General features: G+C 47.7%; 1 protein-coding gene across 5 annotated transcripts in view; it reads right to left on the bottom strand.

Moving 5' to 3' along the window:
- uggt2 (UDP-glucose glycoprotein glucosyltransferase 2) overlaps nucleotides 1-24235 on the bottom strand; it is a 625263-nt gene that overhangs the window by 297703 nt on the left and 303325 nt on the right. For all 5 annotated transcript variants that reach the window (XM_038817830.1, XM_038817832.1, XM_038817829.1 and 2 more), the window contains one exon: nucleotides 13240-13359. In XM_038817830.1, coding sequence (XP_038673758.1) covers nucleotides 13240-13359 — 120 coding nt within the window. The remainder of the gene's footprint in view (nucleotides 1-13239; nucleotides 13360-24235) is intronic.

Below are 24235 nucleotides of genomic sequence, written 5' to 3'. Positions count from 1 at the left end.
AAGGTTTGATGAGAAGGAGGTAGGAGGTAGAATGTGGGTATTACTGATTCAAACAAAGCTGGTAAGTAGGGCTAGTGAAGTGTTGGCATCACTATCGGAGGAGGTATCTGGGACGTATGAGGAGGTGAAAAAATCTATCTTAGGTGCATACAAACTAGTGCCTAAAGCCTACAGACAAAGGTTTAGAAATTTAAGGAAAGAATTTGGTCAAACATACATGGAGTTTTAAAGGCTCAAACAGACTAATTTTGATGGGTAGATGAGGGTTTTGAAAATAGACCAAACATATGAAGCTCTCAAAGAAATTATACTTTTGGAGGAGTCTACAAATTCAATTCCTGATGTAGTGAGAACCCGTGTGTAAGAGCAGAGGGTGAAAACTGCGATATTAGCAGCTGAAATGGCAGATGATTATGAATTAGTTCATAAATCAAAGCTTGATTTCAGACATCAGTTTCAGCCTGTGAGGAATAGAAACTGGGGAAATGAGAAATACTCAAGTGGTAGAGGTAAAGGAGATCTGATGAGAGATAATGAGAGTGTACCTCAGATTAAAAAGGGAATCCAGGAGGGTGGAAGAGACATGAAAAGTTTCAAATATTTTCACTGTAATAAACTAGGCCATGTAAATTCACAGTGTTGGTCGTGGGACAAAAGCACTGGGAAGGCTTGTATGGTAAAACAGGATAAAGGAAAGCCCAAGTGAAGCAAAGGAGGTGCAAAAGATTGTACGGCCAGATCAACAGGTGATTGATAAGAAGGTGCCAGATCTCTTTAAAGAATTTACTTGTGCGGGTAGAGTTTACTTATGTGTATCAGGAGGAACGGGTAAAGAAGTCACAATTTTAAGAGATACGGGAGCTAATCAATCGTTAATGGTAAGTGATGAGAAGTGATATAGTTTGGGAGGAATATTACCAGAGAATTTGGTAATATGTGGAATTCAGGGTGTGAAGAGGAGTGTTCCATTATGTACGGTAAGGTTGAAAAGTCCAGTAAGGAGTGGTGAAATGGTAGTAGGACTAATAGAGAAATTATCTTGTCCAGGAATACTTTTTATCAAAGGTAATGATATAGCTGGATCGCAGGTGGGAGTGATGCCCACTGTGGTTGATAAGCCAGTGGAAAATCAGACAACTGAAGTGTTGAAGGACAAGTATCCTGAGATTTTTCCGGATTGTGTAGTAACAAGGTCGCAAAGTCATAGGTTAAGACAAGAGGAGAAATCAAAGAGTGAAGATAAAGTTGAAGCGCAATTATCAGAAACGATTTTTGATCAGATGGTTGAAAAAGAACAGAAACAGGTGGAGGATGAGGCGTATATTTTTAGTTTAGGAAAATTGGCGGAGTTACAACAGAAAGATGTAGAAATAAACCGGATGTATCAGAAAGCATACACGGAGGAGGAATCTGAGTGTATACCAGAGTGTTATTGCCGTAAAAGTGGTGTCTTGATGAGAAAATGGAGACCATTACATATGCAGACAGAAGAAAAGAGGGCAGAAGTTCATAAGAACATAAGAACTAGGAGCAGGAGTAGGCCATCTGGCCTGCTCCGCCATTCAATGAGATCATGGCTGATCTCTTACTCATCAAGTAGTATTTGCCGGTAGGGTATAGAAAGGAGGTGTTGCGAGTTGCTCATGAGGTACCAGTGGGAGGTCATTTGGAAATAAGGAAAACTCAAGCTAAAATCCAGAAACATTTTCATTGGCCTGGACTACTTAAAGATGTAGTTAAATTGTGATTGATAAGAAGGTGCCAGATCTCTTTAAAGAATTTACTTGTGCGCGTAAAGTTTACTCATGTGTATCAGGAGGAGCAGGTAAAACAGTCACAATTTTAAGAGATCGGTGTAAAATTTTAGGGGACGATTAAATAGAGCAGGGGAACTGGCTAGACAACATTTAAAAGTTGCACAGCATGTGATGAAACGGGTAGTGGACAAGAAATCCAAAGTTTGTCGTTTTGCCTGTTGAGATAAAGTTTTAGTATTGTTACCAGTGGTAGGTGAACCTTTAAAAGCTAGGTTTTGTGGACCTTATCAGATTGAAAGGAAATTAAGTGAGGTGAATTATGTGTTAAGAACGCCAGATAGAAGGAAAACTCACCGAGTGTGTCATGTGAATATGCTTAAAAGGCATTTTGAAAGGGAAGGAGAGAAAAAGGAGGAGGTTTTAATGATTCTAACTCAAAAGTGACGAACCAGATCCAGATGACTGTGAATTTGACATAACTCAAATTAAATTGGAAAACGAGGATGTTCTTAAATATTGGGATACATTGTTGAGTTAACTTCCAGAGGAAAATCGGACTGACTTGAAAGAGTTATTGATATCACATGGGCAAGTTTGTGGAGATAAATTGGGAAATACTAAAATGTCTATACATGATGTAGATGTGGGAAATGCTGTTCCAATCAAACAACATCCATACAGACTTAACCCTTTAAACTTGGCAGAGATTAACAAAGAGATTGAAAGTATGCTTAAAAATAGCATAATTAAAGTGGGTTGCAGCCAATGGAGCTCACCCATAGTGATGGTACCAAAACCAAATGGTACGCAACGGTTGTGTGTGGACTATAGAAAGGTTAATGCAGTTACAAGAACGGCCTCTTATCCTATCTCACGTTTGGAGGACTGCATTGAGAAAGTGGGACAATCAGTTTTTATTTCCAAATTGGATTTACTTAAAGGTTCCTGGCAGGTACCTTTATTCGAAAGGGCGAAGGAGATTTCAGCTTTTGTGACTCCAGATGGTATATACCAATTCAAAGTTATGCCATTTGGCATGAAAAACACCCCAGGCACATTTCAGCAGTTAACTAACAAAGTCGTTTCAGGATTACCCAATTATGTGGTATACATCGACGATCTGGTCATTTTTAGCCAGACATGGACAGAACATTTGAAGCATTTGATGGAGTTATTCGATCGACTTCAGGAGGCTGGTTTGGTGACAAACCTAGCCAAAAGTGAATTTGGAAAAGCCCAAGTCACTTTCTTTTTTTTTTTTTTTTTTTTTTTTTTTTTTTTAATTTTTTTATTGGAATTTTTTGCAGAAAATATAACAAAAAGTATAGCAAAAAGCAGTAATATGCAACTAACAGCCCCATAACACCCACAATTCCCCCCATACCGTAACATCACATGTATCACATTCCCCCACCCCCCCCCCCCCAAACAAGAGAACTTAACCATAAATTAAAATTAGATAAATCAAATTTAAATAAAATAAGCTAACATAATCAACGCCCCCCCCCCCCCCCCACCCACCACCCCCCCCCCCCCCCCCCCCCCCGGGTTGCTGCTGCTACTGTCCCAGTACCCTATCGTTGAGCCAGAAAGTCGAGGAAAGGTTGCCACCGTTTAAAGAACCCTTGCACCGATCCTCTCAGGGCGAATTTAACCTTCTCAAGCTTAATAAAGCCCGCCATGTCATTGATCCAGGTCTCCACGCTTGGGGGCCTCGCGTCCTTCCACTGTAGCAAAATCCTTCGCCGGGCTACTAGGGACGCAAAGGCCAGCACACCGGCCTCTTTCGCCTCCTGCACTCCCGGCTCTACCCCAACCCCAAAGATCGCGAGTCCCCATCCTGGCTTGACCCTGGATCCCACCACCCTTGACACCGTCCTCGCCACCCCCTTCCAGAACTCCTCCAATGCCGGGCATGCCCAGAACATATGGGCATGGTTCGCTGGACTCCCCGAGCACCTGGCACACCTATCTTCACCCCCAAAGAACCTATTCATCCTCGTCCCAGTCATGTGGGCCCTATGCAGCACCTTGAATTGGATGAGGCTAAGCCGCGCACACGAGGAGGAAGAATTTACCCTCTCCAGGGCATCAGCCCATGTACCGTCTTCGATCTGTTCCCCCAGTTCCCCCTCCCACTTCGTTTTCAGCTCCTCTACTGACGCCTCTTCCTTCTCCTGCATAAGCTTGTAGATATCGGATATCTTCCCCTCCCCGACCCAGACCCCCGAGAGCACCCTGTCACTCACCCCCTTCGCGGGGAGCGCAGGGAATCCCTCCACCTGCCGTCTAGCAAATGCCTTTACCTGCAGATATCTAAACATGTTTCCCGGCGGGAGCCCAAATTTCTCTTCCAACTCCCCCAGGCTCGCAAACCTTCCGTCGATAAACAGGTCCTTCAGCTGTCTAATGCCCGCTCTATACCATCCCCGAAATCCCCCATCCATGTTCCCCGGGACGAACCTATGGTTCCCCCTTAACGGAGCCTCCATCGAGCCCCCCACTTCTCCCCTATGTCGCCTCCACTGCCCCCAAATCTTGAGGGTAGCCGCCACCACCGGACTCGTGGTATACCTCGTGGGAGGGAGCGGCCACGGCGCCGTTACCAGGGCCCCCAGGCTTGTATCCCCACAGGACGCTCTCTCCATCCGTTTCCATGCTGCCCCCTCCCCCTCCATCACCCACTTACGCACCATCGACACGTTGGCCGCCCAGTAATACCCCGAGAGGTTGGGCAACGCCAGCCCCCCCCCATCCCTACTCCGCTCCAAGAAGACCCTCTTCACCCTTGGGGTGCCATGCGCCCAAACAAATCCCATGATGCTGCTGGTCACTCTTTTAAAAAAGGCCCTAGGGATAAAGATGGGCAAGCACTGGAAGAGGAACAAGAACCTCGGGAGAACCGTCATTTTGACGGATTGCACTCTGCCCGCCAGCGATAGCGGCACCATGTCCCACCTTTTAAATTCCTCCTCCATCTGTTCCACTAGTCTGGTGAAGTTAAGCTTATGAAGAGCCCCCCAACTCCTGGCCACCTGCACCCCCAGGTACCTGAAACTCTTCACTGCCCTCCTGAAGGGGAGCCTCCCAATTCCCTCCTCCTGATCTCCCGGGTGCACTACAAATACCTCGCTCTTTCCTAAGTTCAGCTTATAGCCCGAGAAGCCCCCAAATTCCGCTAACAGTTCCATCACCCCCGGCATTCCCCCCTCTGGGTCCGCCACATATAACAGCAGGTCGTCTGCATACAGCGATACCCGGTGCTCCTCCCCCCCCCGCACCAGACCCCTCCACTTCCCTGACTCCCTCAACGCCATGGCCAGCGGTTCAATCGCCAGTGCAAAGAGCAGGGGGGACAGGGGACACCCCTGCCTGGTCCCACGATAAAGCCTAAAATACTCCGATCTCCTTCCATTTGTGACTACACTCGCCATCGGCGCCGCGTAGAGCAGCCTCACCCATTTGATGAATCCCTCCCCAAAGCCAAACCTCTCCAGCACCTCCCATAGGTACCCCCATTCAACTCTATCAAACGCCTTCTCTGCATCCAGCGCCACCACTATCTCCGCCTCCCCCTCCACTGCCGGCATCATGATAACATTGAGCAGTCTCCGCACATTCGTGTTGAGCTGCCGCCCCTTGACAAACCCTGTCTGATCTTCATGAATTACCTCTGGCACACAATCCTCTATCCTGGTAGCCAGGATCTTCGCCAGCAACTTACCGTCTACGTTAAGGAGTGAAATAGGCCTATATGATCCGCACTGCAAGGGGTCCTTATCCCGTTTTAGGATCAAAGAGATCAGTGCCCGCGACATCGTCGGGGGCAAAGCCCCCCCCTCCCACGCCTCATTGAAAGTTCGCACCAGCAGGGGACCCACCAGGTCCGCATATTTTTTGTAAAATTCTGCCGGGAACCCGTCCGGCCCCGGGGCCTTACCTGACTGCATTTGCCCGATCCCCCTGACTAGCTCCTCCAACTCTATCGGCGCCCCCAGCCCCTCAACCAGCCTCTCTTGAACCCTTGGGAAACATAGCCTGTTCATGAAGCTCTCCATCCCCTCTCTCCCCCTCGGAGGTTCCGACCGGTACAATCCCTCGTAAAAGTCCCTAAAGACCCCGTTTACTTCTGTCCCCTTCTGCACTACATTTCCACCCCCATCCTTCACTCCCCCAATTTCCCTAGCCGCATCTCGCCTACGGAGCTGATGCGCCAACATCCTGCTCGCCTTCTCTCCATACTCATATACCGCACCCTGCGCCCTCCTCCACTGTGTCTCCGCCTTTCTGGTGGTCAGCAAGTCAAAATTGGCCTGCAACCTGCGCCGTTCTCCCAGCAACCCTTCCTCCGGTGCCTCCGCATATCTCCTGTCCACCTCCAGAAGCTCTCCCACCAGTCTCTCCCTCTCCTTCCTCTCCTTCCTTTCCCTGTGGGCCCGGATGGAGATCAGCTCCCCCCGGATCACTGCTTTCAGAGCCTCCCAGACCATCCCCACCTGGACCTCCCCCGTATCATTGGTAACCAGATACCCCTCAATGCTTCTCCGAACCCTCTTACACACCTCCTCCTCCGCCAGCATCCCCACATCCAGGCGCCAGAGCGGGCGCTGGTCCCGCGCCTCCCCCATCTCCAGATCAATCCAGTGCGGGGCATGGTCCGAAATCGCTATGGCCGAATACTCGGCATCCTGCACCCTCGGGATCAACCCCCTGCTCAGGACAAAAAAGTCTATCCGGGAATAAACCCTATGGACGTGAGAGAAAAAGGAATACTCCCGCGCTCTCGGTCTCCCAAACCTCCAGGGATCCACCCCTCCCATCTGGTCCATGTATCCCCTCAGCACTTTGGCCGCCGCCGGTCTCCTACCCGTCCTTGAACTGGACCGGTCCAGTGTGGGATCCAGCACTGTGTTAAAATCTCCCCCCATGATCAGGCCCCCTGCCTCCAGGTCCGGGACGCGGCCCAACAAGCGCCTCATGAAGCCAGCATCATCCCAATTCGGGGCATATACGTTCACCAACACCACCTTCTCTCCCTGCAGCCTACCCCTCACCATGATATATCTGCCCTCCTTGTCCGACACCACCTCAGCCGCCTCAAACGCCACCCTCTTCCCCACTAGAATCGCCACCCCCCGGTTCTTTGCGTCCAATCCTGAATGATAAACCTGCCCCACCCACCCCTTCCTCAGACGGACCTGGTCCGCCACCTTCAGGTGGGTCTCCTGGAGCATAGCCACGTCCGCCTTCAACCCCCTTAGATGGGAGACCACCCTGGTTCTCTTAACCGGCCCGTTCAGCCCCCTCACGTTCCAGGTAATCAGCCGGATCAGAGGGCAACCCGCCCCCCTCCCCTGCCGACTAGCCATAGCTTGGCAGATGTTCGCCCCAGGCCAGCATACCCCGCTCGACCCGTTCCCCATGGCGATAGCGCCTCTCCTCTTCCCCCCCGGCCCTCATCGGCTCCTTCCTAGTCGTTCCAGCAGCAACCCGGTATCCCCCCCCACCCCCCTCCCCCCCCCAGGCTAGGACCCCTCCTAGCCGCGACGCACCCTCCATGGTACTTCCGTGAGTCAGCTGACTTCTGCTGACCCCGGCAGCTCCCGCCAAAACCTATCCCCTCCCGGCTTGGGGTCATCCCCCTCTTGCCACACCTCCTTGGCATTATTGCAGCGCGGGAAAAAAGACCCGTAGAGGCCCTTCCCCCATCGCAAGCTCCACCCCCCTGCCCCGCAGCGCGGGAAACCAGAGGAAAGCCCGCGCTTTCACAATGCCACACCCCATCCTTCTGACGCAGTTCCCCAAAATCCAGTTTCCCCTCAATCCCCAGCCCCGTACAGAAGAGAACATATAGAACACAAACCCCCAACACTCCCCACCTACCCCACAACCATACCCAACAGACAAACCCACCCGTAAACAGAGCAAAAAGAAAACCAGCATACATAACACACATTTCGAAGTTGAAAAAGTTGAAACAGTTGGAACAAAACAGCCACAGCGGAAACAACGCCGGCCAAAGTATGTTCCCAGGCCCTAGTTCAAGTCCAGCTTCTCCGCCTGTACAAAGGCCCACGCCTCCTCCGGGAACTCGAAGTAATGGTGCCGGTCCTTGTATGTCACCCACAGGCGCGCAGGCTGCAGCATTCCAAACCTGACCTGCTTAGCATGAAGCACCGCCTTCGTCCGGTTGAACCTGGCCCGCCGCTTAGCCACTTCCGCACTCCAGTCCTGGTAGATCCTCACTACCGAATTCTCCCATTTACTGCTCCTCTCTTTCTTGGCCCAGCGCAGCACACACTCCCGGTCACTGAATCGGTGGAACCGCACCAGCACCGCCCTCGGGGGCTCATCTGCCTTGGGCCTCCTGGCCATCACTCTGTGCGCTTCCTCGAGCTCCAGGGGCAAATGGAAGGACCCTGCTCCCATCAACGAGCTCAACAACGTGGTCACATACGCTGGGAGATCCGACCCCTCCAGCCCCTCCGCCAGGCCCAGGATCCTCAGATTCTTTCGCCTCGTGCGAACGTCCAGCTCCTCCAAGCGGTCCTGCCACTTTTTATGAAGTGCCTCGTGCAACTCCACTTTCCCAACGAGGACCACGGCCTCCTCCTCTCTTTCAACGGCCTGCCGCTGCAACTCCCGAATAGACTCCTCCTGTGCCGCCTGGGTCCCAAGCAGCTTGGTCGCAGTTGCATTCATGGAGTCCAGCAGCTCAGCCTTCAGCTCAGCAAAACAACGTAGGAGCGAGGCCTGTTGCTCCTGCGCCCACTTCCACCAGTCCTCGGGTGTTGCGCCGGCCGCCATTTTGTTTTTCTTCCCACGTTTTTTTTGGGGCGTTTCTGCAGCCTTTTTCACCATATAGTGTGGGGCAAGTTCTTCCAGGCACCTTCCCCCACCGGGATATGTAGCAACAGCACTGTTTGGGGCCCTCAAAACGGCCCAAAAGCCCTTAAATAGCGGGAGCGCCGGCCGCCATTTTGTTTTTTTTCACCCGTTTTTTGGGGGGCGTTACTGCAGCCTTTTTCACCAGATAATGTGGGGCAAGTTCTTCCAGGCACCTTCCCCCACTAGGATGTGTAGAAACAGCGCCGTTTGGGGCCCTCAAAACGGCCCAAAAGTCCCTAAATAGCAGGAGTGCCGGCCGCCATTTTGTTTTTCTTCCCCCGTTTTTTTGGGGGAGTTACTGCAGCCTTTTTCTTCTTCCCACTCCAGGTGAGCACCATATAGTGTGGGGCAAGTTCTTCCAGGCACCTTCCCCCACCGGGATGCGTAGAAACAGCTCCGTTTGGGGCCCTCGAAACGGCCCAAAAGTCCCTAAATAGCAGGAGCTGCCGAATGTGTGGCTTAGCTCCGCATAGCCGCAACTGGAAGTCCCAGCCCAAGTCACTTTCAATGGCCATACAATCGAACAGGGTTGAATGGTCACACAGGATGTGAAAACAAAAGTTATTGGGGAGTTTACGATACCCTCGACACAACGGGAAATTATGCGATTTCTGGGTCTGAGTGGATTTTACCGAAATTTGTACCGAAGTTTAGCAGTGTGGTCGTTCCACTGACTGACTTATTGAAGAAGCGTAACAAATTCCAATGGACACCGGAGTGTCAGTAGGCATTTGACGGTCTGAAGGCTGTGTTGACCACTGCTCCTGTTTAGCCATCCCAAATTATACCAAACCATTCAAAGTGGCTGTTGATGCGAGTGATGTGGGCGTAGGTGTGGTGCTTCGACAAGACGACGACGAAGGGCGAGAGTGGCATCTTGGTTTTGTTTTTTTAAATGTAATTCTTACCAGAAGACGTATTCCACGATTAAAGGAGACTTTGAGCTTGGTGCTGGCTTTGCAACATTTTCAAATTTATGTGACCAGCAATCCGTCTGACACAATTATCTATACTGATCACAATCCACTGACGTTTTTGGCCCGATTCCGGAAAAACAATACCAGACTGTTTCGATGGAATTTATTGTTACAGTCATTTCATTTAAAAATAATACATACGGGAGGACGAGACAACGTGATAGCCAATGCTTTGTCAAGAATGTGATGACGAGTTACAGGAAGAACTGAAATGGACTATGTTATTATGCATGTTTGCGTGTGTTGTTCTTTTAAACAAAAAAGTATATTTTCTGTCTGTATTTCTTAAAGGAAAGTGAAAAGGTGAAAAATGAAATCATCTTGAAGTTGGTGATTTATATATTTTTCTTGAGGGGGGGTGTCATGGGAATGTCACTTTGAGAAATGTTTGTCTGCTCAAGTGGCTGCAGTGATGTCTGAGTTTGGGTGGAGCTGAGATCTGGCTCTACTTTGTAGTTTCGCTTTGAGGAAAAGCTTGGGTGTGTCTCTGTTTTTTGGCTTCGTTTTAGTGTTGGAGCTACAGCCAGCCAAAGAAGGTGTAATTTTGTTCTCTCTGGCATATAAAGACTATCTCTTGATCATTTGGTGAATTCAGGGTGATAACTGTTCTCAGTAGAGAATTTAAACCTGATGTTCTTCTGTAAAAATTATTTTTGTCTTATGGATGTTAAAAGGAAAGTTTAAGGATTAATTAGAATGCTGTATTCTTTGGGGGATGTATTTGAATGATGGGTGCTAAGATGTTCACTGTATGTTTTATAAAGGTTAACTGAGTTCATAGAATAAACATTGTTTTGCTTTAAAAAAACTTTTAAATTTATGCTGCACCACACCTGTGGAGTGGGCCGTATGCTCCCCATACCACAATCTAGTAAACCGCGTGGGTCAGGTGAACTCCATGATACACTTCGGGGTTCTCTAAACCCTGGCCCATAACAGCTGTGTGTGTGGTGTGCTGTGTGTGCGTGGTGTGTGTGCTGTGTGTGCGTGGTGTGTGTGCTGTGTGTGCGTGGTGTATGTGTTGTTTGTGTGTAGTGTGTGTGCCTATTATTAGAACCCATAGTAAACTGCAGCCTCTGGATTGATTATTACTTTATTACTTTATGGCATTTAAAATCTTCAGTAGAAAATGTAAAGTTCATTGACTCATCTCATATCAAAATTATGATTATGATATTCATATGATAATGATAATATGATAATCATATTATGATTAATTATGATAAAATGGCCACTAGAGAACCTGAGTGTGATACTGGGCATGATTCTATTTTTGGGAGACTATGGGTGCGATTGTCCGACCACATTGCACTCAAACGAGAGCATAACGCGGCTGAAGTATCCTGGGAGAGGCTTCCAGCAGACAGGCTCAGTGTCTCAGGAGATTCACGGAAGTCCTGCGAGATGTCAGAGTCGGAACGCAGCCCAAAAGGGGGGACTGAATGACGCTCGTGGACGTAGTTCAAAAATCTTGCATCCTACCTGTGCGGGATGCATTGGCCTCCCTCGATTCTCCGGCCTCTCCAGGGAGGCTGCAGCCGGGCGCCAATCAGTGCTGGTCCACACAAATGTGGACCAGGCGGAGTGGTGCCCGGGGGTCTCCCAGGCCACCGGAGATCCCTGGGTGCACAAAGTAAGTGCAGGGTGGCTCCCTGGCCCTCCCCCTGGATCATGGGTACTGCCCAGGTGCCCGGATGGCACTGCAAGCTGGCAGGAGCACTGTCAAGGTGCCAGTGCTAAAAAAAATTCTAAGTGTGGGCAAAACCGATGAGAAACTCCCCAGGGCCCACAAAAGTAACTAAGTGTCATTGAATAGCGGTGGGGAACCTGCTGGTAGAGCCAGCAGGAAACTCCCTGAAAAACCCACCACAAATGGAGGAGAATTGCTACCGATTTTGTATCCTTCGAAATGTAAATTTCCGCATGGGCTGCCATTTTGAGCGCCCGGCCAAATAGCAAAGTCCAGCAGCAAACCCCCCCGACCCCACCCCCGACCAGGTGCACAGATGAGGGAAATGCAGTTGACATAGTCTACTTGGACTACGGCAAGGCTTTTGATGGGAAACTGATAGCGGAAGTAAGAGCCCAGGGATCCAAGGAAATTTGGAAAATTGGATCCACAATTGGCTGAGTGGCAAGAAGCAGAAAGTAATGGTCGAGGAGCGTTTTTCCGACTGGAAACCTGTGTCCAGTGATGTCCCACAGTGATCACTGTTGGGGCACTTGCTACTTGTGCTTTATGATGATTAAATATGAATGTAGACGAGTTCATCAGATGATACGAAAATTGGTAGGGTGGAAAATAGTAAAGGGGATTATAGGAGGATATAGATGGGCTGGTCAGATGGGTTGATCAGTAGCAAATGGAACTCAATCTGAACTGATGCACTTGGACAGGACAAACAAGGCAGGAAAATACATGATGAACTGCAGGACCCTGAGAAGCACTGAGGATCAGAGGGACCCTAGAATACACTGGCTCCTTATTGTAGCAGAGCAGCTGGATACAGTGGGTAAGAAGATATATGCCTTTAATAGCTGAGGCGTAGATTTTAAGATCAGGGAGGTTATGATGGAACTGTATCAAATGTTGGTTAGGTCACAGCTAGAGTATTGTGTGCAGTAACGAAAGAGAAAATGCTGGAAAATCTCAGCAGGTCTGGCAGCATCTGTCGGGAGAGAAAAGAGCTAACGTTTCGAGTCCCATCTCATTTCAACTGTCTTTTACTATTTTTTTCTTTCTTGTCTTTCTTAATATATATTAACCACCCCCCCCCCCACCATCTTATCCACCTTTGCTTGCCCCTTCTCTCCTTTGCTTCCCCTTTCCCTTCCCCCACATCTCCATCTGTCACAGTTTAGCCTCTGATGTTTGTTTCTCTGCTGTTTGGCCTCTCACATCTTTTGTTCTCTCTCAGTGCCATTAGCACTCTTTTCCCCTGGTTTCTGTGGCTATGAACACCCTGTTTCCCTGAGTTTCTGTGGCTATGACTCATCTTTCATTCTCACTCCACAGTAGAACTATTTCCCACTTTCTCTGTCTGAGAGCTTTGACAAAGAGTCATCGGACTCGAAACGTTAGCTCTTTTCTCTCCCTACAGATGCTGCCAGACCTGTTGAGCATGTTCCAGCATTTTCTCTTTCGCTTCAGATTCCAGCATCCGCAGTAATTTTCTTTTATTATTGTGTGCAGTACTTGAATTCATATTACAGAGTGCGGAGGAGATTTACCAAGATGTTGCCTGGACTGGTATGTTAGTTATGAAGAGAGATTGGATAGACTGGGGTTGTTTGCCTTGGAGCAGAGGAGACTGAGGGGTGACATGATTGAGGGGCATAGAAAGTGTGGACAGGGAAAGGAGGTTTGGAGGGAATGCGAGTTTTACCCAGAGGGTGGTGGGCGTCTGGAACTCTGTCTGAAAGGGTGGTGATGGCAGACATCCTCATTACATTTAAGAAGTATTTAGATGTTCACTTGCAATGCCAAGGAATACAAGGTGATGGGACAAGTGCTGGAAAATGGGATTAGAATACTCAGGTGGTTGTTTTTGACTGGTGAAGACATGATGAGCTGAAGAGTCTCTTCTGTGCTTTAGACCTCTGTGACTATGACTTACCAAATTGAAAATGTTCCGCCTAATTTGCCGTATTACACCTGGGAAGGTTGGTCGCAATAACTCTTGATAACTTGATGGCCAAGAACGGTATTTTTGATCCCTTTCCAGGTCATTCATCCACTAAAACAACAAGAAAGAAGACATCAATATGTTCAAGATTCACAAATACAGTGATTACAGTGAAATTCTCGCTCTTGGACAGGGGTTTACAGGAAGGGTATCAGTGGGAACAGGAATCTCAAGTTGTTTTGATGCACCTCTTGGAAACCTATCCTAGCAAAAGTTTGGTTGAAACCTTGCTGAAGTGATCTGTTTGGTGAAGGATGCAAAATGTGAAAGGGGTACCAAAACAGAAGATTGGTTGAAATGTTAGGTGATTAAGAAGGCAAATGGAATTTTGTCCTTCATTGCTAGAGGGATGCAGTTTCAGACTAGGGAGGTTATGTTGCAATTGTATAAGGTGTTAGTGCGGCCACACCTGGAGTATTGTGTTCAGTTTTGGTCTCCGTACATAGAACATAGAACGATACAGCGCAGTACAGGCCCTTCGGCCCTCGATGTTGCACCGACATGGAAAAAATCTAAAGGCCATCTAACCTACACTATGCCCTTATCATCCATATGCTTATCCAATAAATTTTTAAATGCCCTCAATGTTGGCATGTTCACTACTGTTGCAGGTAGGGCATTCCACGGCCTCACCACTCTTTGCGTAAAAAACCCACCTCTGACCTCTGTCCTATATCTATTACCCCTCAATTTAAGGCTATGTCCCCTCGTGCTAGCCACCTCCATCCGCGGGAGAAGGCTCTCGCTGTCCACCCTATCTAACCCTCTGATCATTTTGTATGCCTCTATTAAGTCACCTCTTAACCTTCTTCTCTCTAACGAAAACAACCTCAAGTCCATCAGCCTTTCCTCATAAGATTTTCCCTCCATACCAGGCAACATCCTGGTAAATCTCCTCTGCACCCGTTCCAAAGCTTCCACGTCCTTCCTATAATGAGGCGACCAGAACTGTACGCAATACTCCAAATGCGGCCGTACTAGAGTTTTGTACAACTGCAACATGACCTCATGGCTCCGGAACTCAATCCCTCTACCAATAAAGGCCAACACACCATAGGCCTTCTTCACAACCCTATCAACCTGGGTGGCAACTTTCAGGGATCTATGTACATGGACACCGAGATCCCTCTGCTCATCCACACTACCAAGAATTTTACCATTAGCCAAATATTCCGCATTTCTGTTATTCTTTCCAAAGTGAATCACCTCACACTTCTCCACATTAAACTCCGTACTTGAGAAAGGACGTACTGGCGCTGGAGGGTGTGCAGAGGAGATTCACTAGGTTAATCCCAGAGCTGAAGGGGCTGGATTATGAGGAGAGGTTGAGTCGACTGGGACTGTACTCGTTGGAATTTAGAAGGATGAGGGGGGATCTTATAGAAACATTTAAAATTATGAAGGGAATAGATAGGATAGATGCGGGCAAGTTGTTTCCACTGGCGGGTGACAGCAGAACTAGGGGACAGAGCCTCAAAATAAGGGGAAGTAGATTTAGGACTGAGTTTAGGAGGAACTTCTTCACCCAAAGGGTTGTGAATCTATGGAATTCCTTGCCCAGTGAAGCAGTTGAGGCTCCTTCATTACATGTTTTTAAGGTAAAGATAGATAGTTTTTTGAAGAATAAAGGGATTAAGGGTTATGATGTTCGGGCCGGAAAGTGGAGCTGAGTCCACAAAAGATCAGCCATGATCTAATTGAATGGCGGAGCAGGCTCGAGGGGCCAGATGGCCCACTCCTGCTCCTAGTTCTTATGTTCTTATGTTATAGCCCAATTTCAGACTTTAAAGAAGCCAATGAATACCTTTCAATCGATAAGCGGTTCTATAATTTTTTTGTGCAATTAACAATCTCTCAACATGCAGCAGTACAAAGGACAGAAGGAGTTGGGAGCGTACTTAAAATTGGGGGAAAAAAAACTCATGAGACACTTGGAACGCACAAGCCCATCCAATAACTCATCTCCAAGCAAAAACACTAGAAAAACAAAAGCAAAACTAAAACCTGGAAAGAAAAATGAGATGAAATGAGGGCACATATTGGATCTGAAATAATTGAACTCAATGTTGAGCCCAGAAGATTTGAGGGCAAAGTTGAGGAGAAAGAGAATTAAACTGTAAGGCAATTTATTTGTAGTTTTACTCATTTTTTCGTTTTGCTTTTGGATGGTAGCTGTTCTCATCATTCCACCATTCGCTCTCGTCCCTTCACTCTTGCATCATCAACCTTTTTGTCATTTAATCTCTCATGTCTTCCACACGATCACAGACCTTCCCTTTTGTTCTCTATCCCTTGCCCCTCACCCCAGCCACATCTTTCACTTGCTGAAACACCTGCGCGGGATTCTCCTTCCGCCAATGCCAAAATCGGGAATGGCTATTGGGCGGAGAATCGGTTTTCACGCTGAAATTGTGGCGGGCATCAGTTTCACGCCAAAATGCAATTCTCCGGCACCTTGACAGCGGCGAACTGCATTCCGCTCCGCACACACAGTAAATTCCATTTGCATATCATTAGTATCCACTGGGGGGGAATTCGCAATGGGGAACACAAGAACATAATAAGGACAGGAGGACATAAGAACTAGGAGCAGGAGTAGGTCATCTGGCCCCTCGAGCCTGCTCCGCCATTCAATGAGATCATGGCTGATCTTTTGTGGACTCAACTCCACTTTCCGGCCCGAACACCATAACCCTTAACCTAGTGAATCTCCTCTGCACACCCTCCAGTGCCAGTATGTCCTTTCTCAAGTAAGGAGACCAAAACTGAACACAATACTCCAGGTGTGGTCTCACTAACACCTTATACAATTGCAGCATAACCACCCTAGTCTTAAACTGCATCTCTCTAGTAATGATGGACAAAATTCCATTTGCCTTCTTAATCACCTGTTGCACCTGTAAACCAACTTTTTGCGACTCATGCACTAGCACACCCAGGTCTCTCTGCACAGCAGCATGTTTTAATATTTTATCAACTAAATAATAATCCCATTTGCTGTTATTCCTACCAGAATGGATAACCTCACATTTGTCAACATTGTATTCCATCTGCCAGACCCTAGCACATTCACTTAACCTATCCAAATCCCTCTGAAGACTTCCTGTATCCTCTGCACTTTTCGCTTCACCACTCATCTTGAAAATGAAATGAAATGAAAGTCGCTTATTGTCACGAGTAGGCTTCAATGAAGTTACTGTGAAAAGACCCTAGTCGCCACATTCCGGTGCCTGTCCGGCGAGGCTGGTACGGGAATCGAACTGTGCTGCTGGCCTGCTTGGTCTGCTTTAAAAGCCAGTGGTTTAGCGCTAAACCAGTCCCTAAATAAAAATCGCTTATTGTGACAAGTAGGCTTCAATTAAGTTACTGTGAAAAGCGCCTAGTCGCCACATTCCGGCGCCTGTTCGGCGAGGCTGGTGCGGGAATTGAACCGTGCTGCTGGCCTGCCTTGGTCTGCTTTCAAAGCCAGCGATTTAGCCCAGTGTGCTAAACAGCCCCGGTCTTAGTGTCGTCTGCAAACTTGGACACATTGCCCTTGGTCCCCAACTCCAAATCATCTATGTAAATTGTGAACAATTGTGGGCCCAACACGGATCCCTGAGGGACACCACTAGCTACTGATTGCCAACCAAGAAACACCCATTAATCCCCACTCTTTGCTTTCTATTCATTAACCAATCCTCTATCCATGTTACTACTTTACCCTTAATGCCATGCATCTTTACCTTATGCAGCAACCTTTTGTGTGGCACCTTGTCAAAGGCTTTCTGGAGATCCAGATATACCATATCCATTGGATCCCTGTTATCTACCGCACTGGTAATGTCCTCAAAAAATTCCACTAACTTAGTTCGGCACAACCTGCCCTTTATGATCCCATGCTTCGTCTGCCCAATGGGACAATTTCTGTCCAGATGCCTCGCTATTTCATAGAATTTACAGTGCAGAAGGAGGCCATTCGGCCCATCGAGTCTGCACGGGCTCTTGGAGAGAGCACCCTACCCAAGCCCACGCCACCCTATCCCCATAACCCAGTCACCCCACTCAACCAACACTAAGGCCAATTTTGGACACTAAGGGTAATTTAGCATGGCCAATCCACCTAACCTGCACATCTTTGGACTGTGGGAGGAAACGAGAGCACCCGGAGGAAACCCACACACACACGGGGAAAACATGCAGACTCCGCACAGACAGTGACCCAGCCGGGAATCGAACCTGGGATCCTGGAGCTGTGAAGCAATTGTGCTAACCACTATACTACCGCGCAGCCCTTAATGATTTCTTCCTTGCCATATCTTTTAGCAGTCTGGGATGCATTCCATCAGGGCCAGGAGACTTGTCTACCTTTAGCCCCATTAGCTTGCCCATCACTACCTCCTTAGTGATAACAATCCTCTCAAGGTCCTCACCTGTCATAGCCTCATTTCCATCAGTCACTGGCATGTTATTTGTGTCTTCCACTGTGAAGACCGAGTCAAAAAACCTGTTCAGTTCCTCAGCCATTTCCTCATCTCCCATTATTAAAACTCCTTTCTCATCCTCTAAAGGACCAACATTTACCTCAAGCCACTATTTTTTGTTTTATATATTTGTAGAAACTTTTACTATCTGTTTTTATATTCTGAGCAAGTTTACTCTCATAATCTATCTTACTCTTCTTCATTGCTTTTTTATTAGCTTTCTGTTGCCCCCTAAAGATTTCCCAGTCCTCTAGTCTCCCACTAATCTTTTGCAATTGTATTCTTTTTCCTTCAATTTGATACTCTCCCTTATTTCCTTAGATACCCACGGTCGACTTTCCCTCTTTCTACCATCCTTCCCTTTTGTTAGTATAATTAAAGTGTAAAAATGGCAGGAGATCCCAGACCCGTGTTATGCTCCTCGTACTCAATGTAGGAGTTCAGGGACGCGGCCGATGCCCCTGACTCCTTCGTGTGCGGGACGTGTGTCCAGCTGCACTCCTGTTAGACCGCATGACGGCTCTGGAGCTGCGGATGGACTCACTTTGGAGCATCTGCGATGCTGAGGAGGTCGTGGATAGCACGTTCAGTGAGTTGGTCACACCTCAGATTAGGATTGGTGAGGGAGACAGGGAATGGGTGTCCAAAAGGCAGAGAAAGAGCAGGAAGGCAGTGCAGGTGTCCCCTCCGGTCATCTCCCTCCAATACAGGTATACCGCTTTGGATACTGTTGGGGGAGATGACTCACTAGGAGAAGGCAGTAGTAGCCAGGCTCATGGCACCGTGGCTGGCTCTGCTGCACAGAAGGGCAGGGGAAAAAGACTGGCAGGGCTATAGTCATAGGGGATTCAATCGTAAGGGGAGTAGACAGTCGTTTCTGTGGTCAAAAACGACACTCCCGAATGGCATGTTGCCTCCCGGGTGCACGGGTCAGGGATGTCTCAGTTCGGCTGCAGGACATACTGAAGGGGGAGGGTGAACAGCCAGCTGTCGTGGTGCATATAGGCACCAACGATATAGGTAAAAAAACGGGATGAGGTCCTACAATCAGAATTTAGGGAGTTAGGAGATAAGTTAAAAAGTAGGACCTCAAAGGTAGTAATCTCAGGATTGCTACCAGTGCCACGATACAGTCAGAGTAGAAATTCAAGAATAGACAGAATTAATACGTGGCTTGAGAGATGGCACAGGAGGGAAGGGTTCAGATTTGTGGGACATTGGAACCGGTTTTGGGGCGGTAGGACCATTACAAATTGGATGGTCTACACCTGGGCAGGACTGGGACCAATGTCCTCGGGGGTGTTTTTGCTAACACTGTTGGGGAGGTTTTAAACTCATGTGGCAGGGGGATGGGAACCAGATTAGGAAGTTAGAGGTCAGTAAAGAAGCAGCAACGAAAGCCAGTAAGGTACTAGATAATAAACTCAATGTGACTAAGGGGAAGAGTAGACAGGGAAGAGATGATGGACGCAAAGGGACAAGTGGTCTGAGGTGCATTTGTTTTAATGCAAGAAGTGTAGCAGGTAAGGCAGATGAATTTAGGGCTTGGATTAGTACCTGGGAATATGATGTTATTGGTATTACTGAGACTTAGTTGAGGGAAGGGCAAGACTGGCAACTAAATATCCCAGGGTATAGATGCTTCAGGAGGGATAGAGAGGGAGGTAAAAGGGGTGGAGGAGTTGCATTACTTGTCAGAGATGGTATCACAGCTGTGATTAAGGAGGGCACGATGGAGGATTCTAGCACTGAGGCAATATGGATAGAGCTAAGAAATAGGAAGGGTGCAGTGACATTGTTGGGACTTTACTACAGGCCTCCCAAAAGTGATCGTGAAGTAGAGGTGCAAATATGCAGACAGATTATAGAACAATGGTAGCATGGTGGTTAGCATCAATGCTTCACAGCTCCAGGGTCCCAGGTTCGATTCCCGGCTGGGTCACTGTCTGTGTGGAGTCTGCACGTCCTCCCCGTGTGTGCGTGGGTTTCCTCCGGGTGCTCCGGTTTCCTCCCACAGTCCAAAGATGTGCGGGTTAGGTGGATTGGCCATGCTAAATTGCCCGTAGTGTAAGGTTAATGGGGGGATTGTTGGGTTACGGGTTACGTGGGTTTAAGTAGGGTGATCATTGCTCGGCACAACATCGAGGGCCGAAGGGCCTGTTCTGTGCTGTACTGTTCTATGTCTATGTCTAATGTAGGAGCAATAGGGTGGTTGTGATGGGAGATTTTAACTTAGAACATAGAACATAGAACAGTACAGCACAGAACAGGCCCTTCGGCCCTCGATGTTGTGCCGAACAATGATCACCCCACTTAAACCCACGTAACCCGTATACCCGTAACCCAACAATCCCCCCATTAAACTTCCCCAACATTGAATGGGACTCATGTAGTGTTGGAGGTATAGATGGAGCAGAATTTGTAAGGAGCATCCAGGAGGGTTTTTAGAGCAGTATGTAAATAGTCCAACTCGGGAAGGGGCCATACTGGACCTGATATTGGGGAATGATCCCGGCCAAGTGGTTGATGTTTCAGTCGGTGATTACTTTGGGAATAGCGATCACAATTCCGTAAGTTTTAGAATACTCATGGACAAGGACAAGAGTGGTCCGAAAGGAAGAGTACTAAATTGGGGAAAGGCAGAGTATAACAAAATTCGGCAGGAGCTAGGGAATGTGGATTGGGAGCAGCTGTTTAAGGGTACATCCACATTTGAAATGTGGGAGTCTTTTAAGGAAAGGTTTATTAGAGTGCAGGACAGACATGTCCCTGTGAAAATGAGAGATAAAAATGGCAAGATTAGGGAACCATGGATTACAGGTGGAATTGTGAGACTAGCTAAAATGAAAAAGGAAGCATACATAAGATCGAGGCGACTGAAAACTGATGAAGCTTTGGAGGAATATCGGGAAAGTAGGACAAATCTCAAATACGCAATAAGGAAAATCCCAAAGCCTTTTATTCGTATATAAGGAGCAAGAGGGTAACTAGAGAAAGCATTGGCCCACTCAAAGACAAAAGAGGGAATTTATGGGTGGAGTCAGAGGAAATGAGTGAGATTTTTAATGAGTACTTTGCATCGGTACTCACCAAGGAGAGGGACATGATGGATGTTGAGGCGAGGGATGGATGTTTAAATACTCTAGGTCATGTCGGCATAAGGAAGGGGGAGGTTTTGGGTATTCTAAAAGTCATTAAGGTGGACAAGTCCCCAGGAACGGATGGGATCTATCCCAGGTTACTGAGGGAAGCGAGGGACGAAATAGCTGGGGCCTGAACAGATATCTTTGCAGCATCCTTGAGCACGGGTGAGGTCCCAGAGGACTGGAGAATTGCTAATGTTGTCCCTTTGTTCAAGAAGGGTAGCAGGGATAATCCAGGGAATTATCGACCTGTGAGCTTGATGTCAGTGGTGGGCAAGCTGTTAGAGAAGATACTGAGGGATAGGATCTATTCCCATTTGGAAGAAAATGGGCTTATCAGTGATAGGCAACATGGTTTTGTGCAGGGAAGGTCAGGCCTTACCAACCTAATAGAATTCTTTGAGGAAGTGACAAAGATGATTGATGAGGGAAGGGCTGTAGATGTCATATACATGGACTTCAGTAAGGCATTTGATGAGGTTCCCCATGGTAGGCTGATGGAGAAAGTGAAGTCTCATGGGATCCAGGGTGTACCAGCTAGATGGATAAAGAACTAGCTGGACTACAGGAGACAGAGAGTAGTAGTGGAAGGGAGTTTCTCAAAATGGAGAACTGTGACCAGTGGTATACCACAGCGATCCGTGCTGGGACCACTGTTGTTTGTGATATACATAAATGATCTGGAGGAAGGTATATGTGGTCAGATTAGCAAGTTTGCAGATGACACTAAGATTGGTGGAGTAGCAGATAGTGAAAGGGACTGTCAAAAAATACAGCAGAATATAGACAGATTGGACAGTTGGGCGGAGAAATGGCAGATGGAGTTCAATCCGGGCAAATGTGAGGTGATGCATTTTGGAAGATCCAATTCAAGAGCGAACTATACGGTAAATGAAAAAGACCTGGGGAAAATTGATGTACACAGAGATCTGGGTGTTCAGATCCATTGTACCCTGAAGGTGGCTGCGCAGAGTTGGTCAAGAAGGCATACGGCATACTTGCCTTCATCGGAAGAATTTTGAGTCCAAGAGTTGGCAGGTCATGTTACAGTTGTATAAGACTTTGGTTCGGCCACATTTGGAATACTGCGTACAGTTCTGGTTGCCACATTACCAAAACGATGTGGATGCTTTGGAGAAGGTGCAGAAGAGGTTCACCAGGATGTTGCCTGGTATGGAGGGCGCTAGCTATGAAGAGAGGTTGAGTAGATAAGGATTATTTTCATTAGAAAGACGGAGGTTGAGGGGGGGACCTCATTGAGGTCTACAATATCATGAGAGGTATAGACAGGGTGGATAGCAAGAAGCTTTTTCCCAGAGTGGGGAACCCAATTACTAGGGGTCACAAGTTCAAGGTGAGAGGGGAAAAGTTTCAGGGAGATATGCGTGGAAAGTTCTTTACGCAGAGGGTGGTGGGTGCCTGGAACGCATTGCCGGCGGAGGTGGTAGAGGTGGGCACGATGTATCTAGACAGATACATGAATGGGCAGGGAGCAGAGGGATACAGATCCTGAGAAATAGGCGACAGTTTTAGATAGAGGACCTGGATCGGCGCAGGCTTTGAGAGCCTAAGGGCCTGTTCCTGTGCTGTAATTTTCTTTGTTCTTTGTTCTTTGTTACTTGCTGCTTATGCTGCTGTTTGGCACACAAGTAGTCCTCTGTTGTAGCTTCACTAGGTTGACACCTCATTTTTCGGTATGCCTGATGTTGCTCTTGGCATGCTCTCCTGCACCCTTCATTGAACCAGGGGTGATCTCCTGGCTTGGTGGTAATAGTAGAGTGGGGGATATACGGGTCTTGAGGTTGCAGATTGTTGTTTAATACAATATGGGTGCATTCCCAGATTAATTGTTGTTGTTAGACTTATGAATGTAAATGTACCAATTTAAAAAAACGTTATGATTATAACCCCTTAATGTTGTGCTTTGTAGTTTTGGTGAAACATTCAGTTCAGTACAGAAAAGTCACCTGGTCCAGGTAGGATATGTTATTGAGGGAAACAAGAATAGACACGGTGGACGTTCAAAACAATGGGTGGGATGGTGGGACGCAAAATTCTCGCCCAAAGTCTTTGGTTGCTCTTCAAGTTTTCAGTTTTTGCAGTGATTGTGGGCAGCACGGTAGCAAAGTGGTTAGCACAGTTGCTTCATAGGTCCAGGGTCCCAGGTTCGATTCCCGGCTTGGGTTACTCTCTGTGCGGAGTCTGCACGTTCTCCCGGTGTCTGCGTGGATTTCCTCCGGGTGCTCTGGTTTCCTCCCACAGTCCAAAGATGCGCAGGTTAGGTGGATTGGCCAGGCTAAATTGCCCTTTGAGTCCAAAAAGGTTAAGTGGGGTTACTGGGTTACGGGGATATGGTGGAGGCGTGTGCTTCAGCGGGGTTCTCTATCGAAGGGCCGGCGCAGACTCGATGGGCCGAATGGCCTCCTTCAGCACTGTAAATTCTATGATTCTATAATTATTCACTTTGTGGGCAGGTCCCAAAAATCCTCCTTTGTTACAAAGTGGTACAAGTGGACTGAATAATTGGAAATATTATGCACCTGTTTAAAAAGGGGTGAGGGATATTTCCAGTAACTTACAGTCAGTCAGCCTAATGTCATGGTGGGCAAATATGATAATCAGGGGAAAAATTAACTGTCACTTAGAAAAATAAACATTGATTGGTACAAAAGGTGAAGTCACACGGGATCAAGGGTGAGCTGGCAAGACGGATACAGAACTGGCTAGGTCATCGAAGGCAGAGAGTAGCAATGGAAGGGTGCTTTTCTAATTGGAGGGCTGTGACTAGTGGTGTTCCGCAGGGATCAGTGCTGGGACCTTTGCTGTTCATAGTATATATAAATGATTTGGAGGAAAATGTAACTGGTCTGATTCGTAAGTTTGCAGACGAGACAAAGGTTGGTGGAATTGCGGATAGTGATGAGGACTGTCAGAGGATACAGCAGGATTTAGATCGTTTGGAGACTTGGGCGGAGAGATGGCAGATGGAGTTTAATCCAGACAAATGTGAGGTAATGCATTTTGGAAGGTCCAATGCAGGTAGGGAATATACAGTGAATGGTAGAACCCTCAAGAGTATTGAAAGTCAGAGAGATCCACTGGTACAGGTCCACAGGTCACTGAAAGGGGCAACACAGGTGGAGAAGGTAGTCAAGAGGCATACGGCATGCTTGCCATCATTGGCCGGGGCATTGAGTAGAAGAATTGGCAAGTCATGTTGCAGCTGTATAGAATCTTAGTTAGGCCACACTTGGGAGAATAGTGTTCAATTCTGGTTGCCACACTGCCAGAAGGATGTGGAGGCTTCAGAGAGGGTGCAGA

The sequence above is a fragment of the Scyliorhinus canicula genome, chromosome 14, assembly GCF_902713615.1.
Source record: "Scyliorhinus canicula chromosome 14, sScyCan1.1, whole genome shotgun sequence".
Lineage (NCBI taxonomy): Eukaryota > Metazoa > Chordata > Chondrichthyes > Carcharhiniformes > Scyliorhinidae > Scyliorhinus > Scyliorhinus canicula.
The sequence above is the reverse complement of the archived record's forward strand: the minus strand, read 5'-3'. Positions and strand labels throughout refer to the sequence as shown.